This window comes from Myripristis murdjan, chromosome 22 (genome assembly GCF_902150065.1).
Source record: "Myripristis murdjan chromosome 22, fMyrMur1.1, whole genome shotgun sequence".
In the NCBI taxonomy this organism is placed as follows: Eukaryota; Metazoa; Chordata; class Actinopteri; order Holocentriformes; family Holocentridae; genus Myripristis; species Myripristis murdjan.
Window position 1 is genome coordinate 27,260,166 of NC_044001.1, and position 11,274 is coordinate 27,271,439.

General features: G+C 41.7%; 1 protein-coding gene across 1 annotated transcript; it reads right to left on the reverse strand.

The window, feature by feature from the left end:
- Positions 1–2,871: 2,871 nt before the first annotated feature.
- On the reverse strand, positions 2,872–10,299 carry gpr135 (G protein-coupled receptor 135). The gene is made up of 2 exons (XM_030082080.1): positions 8,783–10,299; positions 2,872–5,115 (listed from the first exon to the last, which is right to left on the reverse strand). The coding sequence occupies exons 1-2, from the start codon at positions 8,896–8,898 to the stop codon at positions 3,765–3,767; spliced, it is 1,467 nt and encodes a 488-aa protein (XP_029937940.1). The 5' UTR covers positions 8,899–10,299; the 3' UTR covers positions 2,872–3,764.
- Between the last annotated feature and the right edge of the window lie 975 nt (positions 10,300–11,274).

Sequence of the window (11,274 nt, forward strand, 5' to 3'; positions counted from 1 at the left end):
GCTGCCACATCAGGCCTGATCCTGTCTGTGACATTTGAACTTGTACTCGCCATGCCTCCTGTCCTCAAGCACTGGTGCAGGTTTATACCCAGGAAGTCAAGCAAAGGCTGAATGAGATCAAGGCCACCATCACGTTCCAGTCACTCATCTCCAACTCCTCCAGCAACCAGAACCGTGCCACATGGTGGACAGAGTATCGCAGTAAAATTACTGATACACAAAATAGTAATTAACAAAGTAACAAAGTAGTTCTATTCAATTACTGTTCACCCCTGATAGAAGAACTGATACATCTCTTTATATCTATAGGAGCTATAGGGGCCACCCCTGAACCAAGCTCTGTGCCTCAGGAGGCATTAACATTTCAACACACACACACACACACACACACACACACACACACACACACACACACACACACACACACACTATACAAACATTATAAGACATGAGACTTTTTATTTTGGGTATTTCAACTCTCACAGACCTCACTGTTAACTTAATATGTGTTCTACATATGTAGCACAAGAGTAAAATATTATGGTATATTGTCTCATTCCCACAAAGCCTTAAATCAGTTACAGTAACTGACATATCAAGTCTCCTCACAGACTTTTCTCTGCCTTGTACCATTAGAAAAGGGGCAGTTTGGAGAAATACATTTAATACTAGCATCTGCTGCTCTTCATAGGTGAGCTGACAGGATAACAGGTCCAGCCCTTCATAAGTGCCACTGCTGACAGGCCACAAGAAGGTGAGTACAAGTTCATGTTCAAATGTGATTTGGTGCTTTTGATGTACTTAGATAGTATGAATGTCTCAAATAACTATCTAAAACAAGCAATTCATATGAAGCATGTACAGCTATAGAAGCAGAGGTGTTCAAATCATGTGACTATCATACAAACAGACCACTTTGTAGCACTCACTGGTTCCCCAGAGAATAATGTGTATAATGACAGTTTTTACTTTTGAGGACTGTTCCTTTATGTACAGTGCCAACTTAAAAATTTCAAATCACCATATCATTCAAATTTATTTCCTTCTCAGATATTGCACATTCAGGCGATATCAGACATGATGAAAAGACGTGGCCAGGATCTGCTCTCGACTGCTGCTTGCTAACATCAGTGGCTAAGCAGCACCACCTCCTGAAGACCAGCGCCTCAAAACGGCTGTCAGCCATTCACACTTTTGGAAAAATGGCAGCCTGACTAGTAAAAGGGCTGCGACATTAAAGTGGGCTGTCAGCCTACTGCTGTGGCATGCAGGAAGTCGGGTGCCGGCTCAAAGAGGCGGCTTTCAGCAGGGCGCCCTTTGAAATGTCACAGCTTGAGCTCATCAGTGGCTTTGAACGCCACCCTTGCCAAAAAATACTGAAGAGCTCAACCCCCTCTGATCCCTTGCGTTAGATGCAGGATGTTGTGTTTTGATGCCACTCTATTCTATCTCATCCCTCTCCTTAGAGGCAGGACATTGAGAATGAAGTGTTTGTTCTAGACAGGGGAAGGTATTTTAAAAATTTATAAACAGAGTAAAATTGGTATGAAAGACAGACTATGCAGTTTCAAATGGGAGGGTGCACTGCTTTGTTTACTGATTGTAAGGATGAGGCTGAGGAAGAAGGAAACCCTTCAGGTGCATGACAACACAAATATCCCATAGAATTGATGTAACACTGTCAAATGCATGTCTTAAATCTAATGTCTTGATTTCCAATATACAAAAAAAAATGAACAATGGAGTGAAATACTCTTATATGTTGGTTATGATGGAGCAAAAACAATGTCCTGAACTCCTGAGGCATTTCTAAGTTCTATTCTTTTGAGAACTGAGTGGCATTCGTCATTCACTCATCATAACAAGGTGAAATTTCCTCCCCTTTGAAGCCGTATAGTCTGCCTTCAACTGCAAAGTGAACCGCATGTTTCTAAAAGAGCTTAGATACCCTTTGGCTTTTCCATTTTTCTAAGTTGTTGTGCTTTATATTTGGCCACTACAGACTGAATAATGTAAAATCACACCAGGTGTCGCTTTGGCATTTCCTGGTTGCACATAGACAGCGTGACCCCCGGACAACAGCCTACTAAACGTCCCTCACAGGTCGGCGATGAGTGAGCGACTGACCAGTCAGTGTGTTCATGAGTGAATGAATGCACAGCCCACAGTGGCAGCACTGCACATGCCGTGTGAAAAAGATCTGTAAATACAATGCGAAAACAATGTTAGGAGAAAACTTGATATTTATGTGTATTAATATGACATTACTGTGGTCTGTATTGGCTAAGTGGCTTTGCTGGTGAATTGTAAAACAGTATTTTACAGAATATTTCATTCATCCGTAAACAAACTCAGCCAACTAAACAAAGCTCATGTTTCCTGCTGACTAAAATACCGAGCTTCTACATTGTTTTATTATTAAATTATCAATTTATCTTTATCATTATCTGTTAAAGGTTGTAGATTGTTGATTGATATAAATTGTTGAATCTTTCAACAATCTCGATTTCTGGCATTTTGTTAATTTTGACTAACAGCCAGTGAGCTCATTCACTTCTACAGTGTCTACAAGTGTCACCTGTCTGTTAATAATAAAGGCAAACTAAAAATCCAACATGTATAGTTGTATTTCCTTCAATAGGCTGACCTGCAAAGTTTGTTTACAGTAGCTTAGGTAGAAAACCTCTGTATCACTTAGACACAAGTTAATGGCACAGAGAAAACGGGCATGAACAGCTGAGCAATCTCAACTCAAGAAACTGGTGAAATCTTGTGTGTTGAGGCGTCAGGAAACAGTAACGAGTGGAAAATATTTCAGATTTTTTCAAATTTTCATCTGAGAAGAGTAAACTTGCTCAGTAATTATCTGCTTTAACTGGCCGTGTGGCGCTGCTGTGTAGATTTTGGCTTATTAAAGAAACTTGCTAAGCGATATAGAAACAACATAAAATAACCATTTTAGAAATGTGCGATTTTTCTGACCATCTTGTTTGACTGTATATCTTTGGCAAATTTGATTAGTGTAATGTGCAATTCAAATGAACCACCAATTTTCTACTTAAAGTAAACGCGAAAACTTATACTGAGGTTGACAGAGGTAAAGCTTTTGGATTTAATGATTATAAACATTAATGTCTTTTTATTATGTCATCAGGAATCCATGTTGTATTATTGATCAGTGGTCATGTACAGTATGTTTTCAGAATGGCAGGCATTTCCAAAAACTCACAGGTTTGTAGATTAGGATTAAGGAAATGTTGCATGTTGCAGTATATACATGTTTTCACCACAATGACACACACACATATACTGAACTTTATACATGAACACATAATCTGAGATTTATACCTTGGTGAGACACTAAGGGGCTCCCAGGGGCTTGAGAGATTTCCCTGGCAAAATGATTGTTAAATTTCACTACAAATGAATTCATCAGAAGTTATCCCAATCTGAGAATGAGAGGGAATGGCTGTTGGATTCAATGCGATAAAAATGGGGGTGTCTGTGACATAAAAACATTTGAGAACCCCTCGTAGAAAGGGAGAACTTTCTTCAAGGTTTGTCTTATTTTACACATCAGATCAGTAAGAGGAGTTGAAAATTAGGCATGAATTCAGCCATAATCCATTCATACATGCTACATTCTTCATTCTCTATCACTCTATCACCTAAAAAAAATGTCTCAAACTGGAAGCAGACTTGTTTAGGTCCACAAACAAAGATGTTTTAAAATAGTCCAGTTTTCCCCAAAAAATTCCAAAATGTCACAAGCTGGTGTCAGCTGTCTTTGTTTTTGGAGCGCTGACAGAGTTGGAGTACGCTGTGATGTCAGGCTGGGCGTCTCGGCAGAAAAACACAGCAGGGTTTTTACAGGCCCACATTGCCACCTCTCCTCCTCCCCCTTTTCCGGGACTTGAACTCGAAAGCCGACTGTTATTCACTCCAACCCGACTCACATAGTGGTCCCTGATCCGCTCCGCTTGGTTCAGCCGAATCTCATGGTTCTGGGTTTGGTTGGACAGGTATGCAGTTATATTTCTAGTCCGATAACCCTCCTCTCGACTGCGGCCCAGTAACATGGAAATGTTGGGGTTCCTCAAGGCATAAATTAGAGGGTTAATTGCTCCATTTGCCCAGGCTAGCCAGATAGCCACTGTGTCCATGGCAGGGTTGAATGTGTAGTCCCCCATTGCTGTAACCAACCCCATTAAACAATATGGCCCCCAGCAAAAAATAATAAAAACAATCATAATCAACACTGTGGTTGCTGTTCGCATCTCACTGTAGAATCGTAGTAAGTAAGCATATGTGGTCACTGGCCTGACACGGATTTCAGAAAGCCGAACTGTCTTACAGATGTTGTAATGGCAAAAACACATGAGAGAGAATGGCAATAGGTAGCAAACTACAATAAGAAAGATGCTATAAGCTGTGCCCATACGGGAGGTCCCAGAGTGGAATACATACATACAGTGGTAGAAACCCCGCTTATGGATTTCTGTAGGTGTTTGGACTAACAGGTACCATGGCAGGGAAAAAATAACAGCAGTTAACCATACAGCTACCAACAACTGAGTGGCTTTCTGGCGTCCTATTTTGGCCTGCGGCTGCCTCACTATGGCATAGTATCTGTCAAAGGATATTAGAGTCATGGTCAGGGTTGAGATGATCCCGAAGCAGGTATTGAAAAACCCATTGGCCACACAGAACTGATCCCCGAACATCCAGACCCCGTCTTTACTGAAGAGCATGACGAAGGAGAACGGCAGACAGAGAACGGCTGTGAGGAAGTCCGACAGCGACAGCGACATGATGAACGCATTGGTCACTGTTCTGAGCTGTCGGTGTTTGATGATGACGATGACAACTGCTGAGTTACCCAGGCTGGACAGGAGGAAGATGGAGAGGAGCACCAGGGCCTGGGCAGCCACCGTGATGCCCTGCAGGACAGAGTTCCTCTCGGCGGCACTCAGCACTGATGGAGTTGAGGCTGGCTGGTTTTGTCTGAGATCGCTCCCTTGCTGATCTCTGAAGTCTGATAGGTTCCCTGAGGCTGAGATTACCACTGTGGCCTCTGTCGTGATGGTCACCAGGCTGGTCACTATGGAAACAACCCTAGGGAACCAGAAACATGGAGGGGTCATGATATTAGCAGTAAAAAATGACAGTACATACAACAGTATAATAGGATAACTGAATGAATCAAGTGTGAGGGTGGCTGTAAGTCCACTTCCATTGATTGGGTGTAAGGGCAGCAGGGCGGCAGACGAGTACAAGGACTCAAAGACACAAGCTACTTACTACTAACCTTACTTCACTTTATTCTAAATGAGGCAATAGTCCAATTAATCTGTTTAGATGGGTGGTTTATACAACTATTGCCATCTACATGCTATGGAGTATAGCCCAGCATTTAGTCAGCTTAACAAGTGCTAAGTAAGATATGTCCATTCATTCACTGATTTTCAAACCACTTATCCTTAGTAGAATATTACATGCCCACTAAGTTCCTGCTTGAGAACTACTATTATCTGGCCCCAGCTAAGAGCCAACTTTTCAGTTTGGGAACCAATCTTTGGAAATGCAAAGAACGGTTCAAAATTTGGTGTGCAAACTGAAATGGAGCCGGTTCTTTGATGATGGAAAAGGGGAATCTGAGCCCCGCTGGTTTTGATTTTAGCCAATTAATTAGAGACCGATTTATACCTGGGATGTCAGAGAGTCGGATGAATGTAATTAACTAGCTTGAAGGTAATAAAACAGCAGCATCGTGTGGAATGTGAACCACTGCGCTAATTTCACCTTTGCCAGGGTTCCTACTCTTGCCCTTAAGTGAAAGTTCTCCATACGGACTAAAGTTAACTCTATTTACAGCTACAATGACACAAACAGGCCTCTGAATCTTGACAAGCAGAGTTGAGATCCATTGGTAATAATGAAAAAAGCTGCTTTTTGATATTCCCTAACTTTCTCAGAGAATTCACTGAAACCCTTAACTTTGCCTCTGTGGAGTGCACTAGGGATGCAACTGAGAGGAAAAAATCTCTAAATATTTAGTGAGGAGCAACTTTGGGTGTGAACACGTGTACATCAAAGCAAAAAAACTGCCAGGGGACTACAGTTTTGATGTATAAGCACTTAGATGGCACCAAAGACTGCCAAAAGTGCTAAATGCTGCCGTATTTCTCTTTCATTCATGGCAGTGATTGTGCGTTTCAGTTTCTTATGAATGTAGTATTTTTAGATGTGAAACACATATGAACTGTAGATGAAACTCACTCACTCACAGGGTCACAGTTAGTCATAGGTGCACTCCATTTGGACATGCTGGCTTGCCATTCCTTACGTAAGGGGGTCAACCAAAGCATTAAAAGGGAGTGTGGGTGGCAGCTATAGTAGCTGCTGGTTATTACATCAACTGTGTAACTGTGCCCATGAAAACAACAATAAATTAACCAATATTGTCTCTTCATCAAAGCTGTTAAAATCATCTTTGTGCCTCTGAAAGCACTGTGATAGAAAAACACCAGGATTTAGCTTTGCTGGTCAGGTTTTGGGGTAGAACAATTTCATCTCTGTCTGTGTCTGTCCTGTCCTGCAGTTGTGACCTCGGGGCTCTTGGCTTGAGTAATATTTGCAATGTGAGCCAAGGTTTTAGGTCTCCATTTTAATATTTAACTATTATCATTTTATTTCAGAGACTGCATGTCCCTCTGCTGAGACGACATTCAGGGCATCACAGATTTTTTGCCATAGTTAACTTTTTGATGTTCTTGTAATGCCGGTAGTGATGCTCCAGAAAATCACTTTTGCTTTTTTAAAATTTACTTAACAGAATATCAGTTCAGTTCGGTTCAGACCTTTATTGTCCCAAGGAGGGAAACCTGACTTGTAGCATGGCTCAGCATAAATCACACAGTCACAAACAGCTGATTTCAGCACTGCTTAAGTCATTCTTCCAACATCCTTGTTTTGGAGGAGTCTGCCAGGGTATTTTGCACACAGCACGACAGCTGCCAACCTGAGCCTGTAGGGACCTGTTGGGATCTGATGGGTCAGGCCGGGACAGGTTCAGACAAGTATTTAGAAATTATGTTCCAGTTCAGGTCGGGTTCGGCCAAGTCTGCATTATTTTCATGATACAGGACAAGCAAAATCTCAGGCTCGGGTCGGGTTCAGACACAAAAAAAGAATTCTTGCCGAGTTCGGGTTATGCTCCTGCCTCGGATCTGGTTTGGATAAAAATACATGGCCCAGTTTGCATTCTACCTAATATAGTGTTTAGGGGGCATTACTTATGCTAATAACAAATGCTAAAGCACAGCCTCTAGTTTACAAACAGTCAGATTCATCATTCAGTGCATTTTAATTAAGAGCAGATTTAGATAGTTAAGTCTAGGTTAGGATCCACAATATTCTTTTGTAACCATGATTTTTGGTTGCATGTAAATGGTACCTTAAAGCTGCTGTCCACCTACATCACATACAGTGGTCACATGGTCACATGTTCACAGTGGGCTTGGCCTTCAGTACATTACATTAAGTAACAGTAAAACGCGTGAAAGTCAAAATTCAGCACTAAAATGCATTATTTTTGTTCATGAACATGAAGTCTACTGTCTAACATTGGGAAAAAGAAACACAATGACTGTTTTGTAAGTAGTAGTGTGAAAATCATTATGTGTTACATAAAATTCATTTTTTAAATTCATTTTATTGGTGTGGTCCCTGTTACGCCTGCCTGTGCGATGCACGTCACTCTTTCCATGGCTGCCTGCAGCTACACTTTCTCTGTCCTCACGACTGCAACTTCTGCTGTCTTCATCACAAAAAGCACACAGTTTGACACCTGCTTGTCCTCCATGAGAAATGCCAACTTTGCAAAATGTTTTGTTTGGATCTTGTGAGTGCTTTTTGGCTGGATGTTGATGAGGTCTCAGGACACTGGGCTCCATGTCAGTGATGGATGGTGTAATTTCCCTCCTTAAATGTTTTAATTCAACAATGCGATAGCTATGTGCTGCTGCTATGCGTGGCTCACTTCACAGCACTACGGTACACTACTAATATAAAACTAAAACAGCCACAATAGGTTATGGCAAGGCACAAGGCTATGGACATTGCAGAGCACATATGCGGACAATAGAGTGCGAGTTGGGCCCCATACTTTTGTCCTACCCAACTCGTGATAGTAACTGAACCCGACCCAAACTCAGTATTTTGCTTGTCTTCCATCAAACCTGACCCAAACCCAGCCATAATTTCCAAATTTTAGTTCAAACCCGGCCTGACCTGTCTGGTCCCAACGGGCTCAGGTTGGGTATACATGCTGTAGTGGGAAACATGAAAATAATGTTTCACAATGTTTTATTAGGCTGCGGTAGGAAATCATGTACCATGGAGGGCCGAGACTCTGCAGGTTTTCATTCCAACCAAAAACTCCACCATGTCATTTCACTGATGAGTTCTTCCTCTCTGCTTTAAGGTGAGGTCATCAGTGGAATCACTTGGTGGAGTTTTTGGGTGGAATGAAAGCGTGCAGACTCTCGGCTCTCCATGGCACATGGTTACCTACACCTGTATTAGGTTATAACTAATCAAATTGGCATTCAGTCTTATCTATTTGTGATCCAGGATAACTGCTCATTATTGGGGACTGTCTCAAATTTTTAGGGACATCTGGTCAGCCTATTGTCCAGAGACTGTTAGACTGCTTCCCATGTGTTGTGCAGTTTTAATTACAAAAGCAGAGATAAAAGATGAGAAGGTGGATGGGCCTTACCTTGGAACAACAGGTGACGTCGTGCCTAGTTGGTGGGTGAAGCTTGAGCTAGAGGTATCAGTGGTGTGGTTGGTGCCACTGTTGCCCTGCAGGGCCGTGCTTAAAGGCAAATCCATTGATGAAGTACAAAACAGATGAAATGAAATTCATCCCTCCATTCACACACACATCTGCTCAGATCAGGCTAACTTTAGGTTAAATATGAATGCAGAGTGACTTGTGTTGACATTAAGAAACAGTATCTGTGATGGATGTCTGTCCTTGCAGCAGATCCAAACTGGCAACTGGCCATACATCTCCGTATGTCATCGTTATGGACCTTACAGTGTTAATGTGAGTGGTCTTTTATTAATGAGCATGTTTCTGCAGGCCAGTTGTCAAAAAGGTGGCGAATAAACCTAATCTCCTCACTTCTACCTACAAGAGCTCACTGCTGCCATGAATCTAAAAGAACACAACACAAAACTGCATATCAAAATCCAACAGCATTACCTTACTTTTTTTTCTCTTCAGATATCACCATGTTATATTTAGTCACTTTGTAGTTGTAGGATTTTCATTTGTATTTACAGCTAAATGGTATAGCACATATCTATGTGTAGTGTACTAACTGCTGCATTCATCTATAGAAAGCACTGTAATGTAATAATTCAATACACTTATATGTCGGCAGTGGTGTTACAGGATATGAATGTTCACCTAGGTTGGGGTTAAAATGATCTACAACCTCAGCTGTTGTGGGTTTCTGTTGATGTCACTACCAGCAAAGGTTCCTGAAAATAATCAGTCAGTCAAAATATTGAAAATAATCTTACTTACAGATATCCTGTTTATTTCTAGGCCCCAACGCAGAGATGGCTAACTTACCCTTAAGTTTTGTTTTTGTTGTTGTTGTTGTTGTTGTTGTTGTTGTCATGGCGTGGAGATTTGGCTGGAATATACAGGTGCACATCTTGTTCCTATCTTTGTCACTGTCCCTAAATTAGCATATCGCCCTATAATTTCTCTGTGATCAGGCCTGGTTTTTATGCTACCCCTCTGCATGTCAATATTTCACTCAGCAATCACACCACACGGATTATTAAGGACAAACAAACAAACAAGCAAGCAAGCAAGCAAACAAACAAACAAACAAAAGGATGCCTCTTGATCAGATCCGTTTCATAGGTTGTTTTTGGTAGGCCCCTTTGTTTTTCCTGCTGTCAACTTTGGTCCTTTGAACGCCACAGCTCTCCACAGGTTTCCTCCGAGCAGACACAGGCTTCATGTCGACAGAGCCATCGGCAGCCTCGGTGTGTTGCTCGCCGCCTGCGTGCGTCGTTCACTCTCGGTGTTTAAATGCCCCCGGTGTCAGAGAGACTGAGCCGGAGGAGAGCAGCGCCTTTGTCTCCTGCTCCTCCGCGCAGCTGGAGCCAAACAGCAGAATCAGCGTGGCAGCAAAACGCAGCTCCCATCCTCCGAGTGTCAGCCAGCAAAAACAGACAGACAAGAGGAATATGTTGGGCTCTGGCTTTGCATTAGCCTCCTCTCTCTCTCTCTCTCTCTCTCTCTCTCTCTCTCTCTCTCTCTCTCTCTCTCTCTCTCTCTCTCTCTCTCTCTCTCTCTCTCTCTGAAGCCACGCCTTCCATATGGATCTGCTCTCAGCCTCCAGTGACGTCTCATGCCATTGCCACAGTAACTGCTGGTGGATCATTGTATGTATGGTCCCATACGGTTACACGAAACATGAATATGGATACAAGTTAAGTCATCTTTTTTGGTTAAAATTGGATCTGGGTGGTCAGTGTAACGCTTTATTATTATTATTATTATTATTATTATTATTATTATTATTATGAGCATTATTGTTAAACAACAAGTTTTAGGGTGTTTTAGAGGGTGTTTAGTGTACACTGGGATCAGCCATCTTTCTGTTAAGCAAACCTATAAAATGGGTTTTCCATTGTGGGACAGTAAAATGAAAAAGCAAACCCTTAACTCTGAATATCTTTTTCTTTTTTCTTTTTTGTCTTTTTAGCAGAAACAGCTTTTAACACAAAACACAAATAAATATTTTTTGGCTTACATTTAGCCTATAGGCTACAGCATTTTGAGGGCTTCATTCCAAAGAACCCAAAAACCTCTTCTAAATGGTTCAACAAATGAATGCATTCGTTAGCAATCCACTACAGCCTCCAACAACAATGCAGCACACACCCAGTCTTCTCGCTGATGGTCTCGTTTGCTTATGTAGGTCATATACATACATCAGTATTAAACTGAGACTGCCAGTAAAAACTCCTTGTAGCTGCTTCAATCTAATTTAATCGTATTAAACCCCTGTAAAATGTTGAATCCTTTGTTTTATTAGACCCACTTGGACCTATCTGATATGTAACTTGAAGGAAATGCTAAACGTAGCATGGAGGAGAACGTATAAGGTGTAGATTTGCCCTTTCTTTCTGTTTTTATTCACTGAGGCACTTCTTTTATTTCGGCAGCAGGTGGCGGTA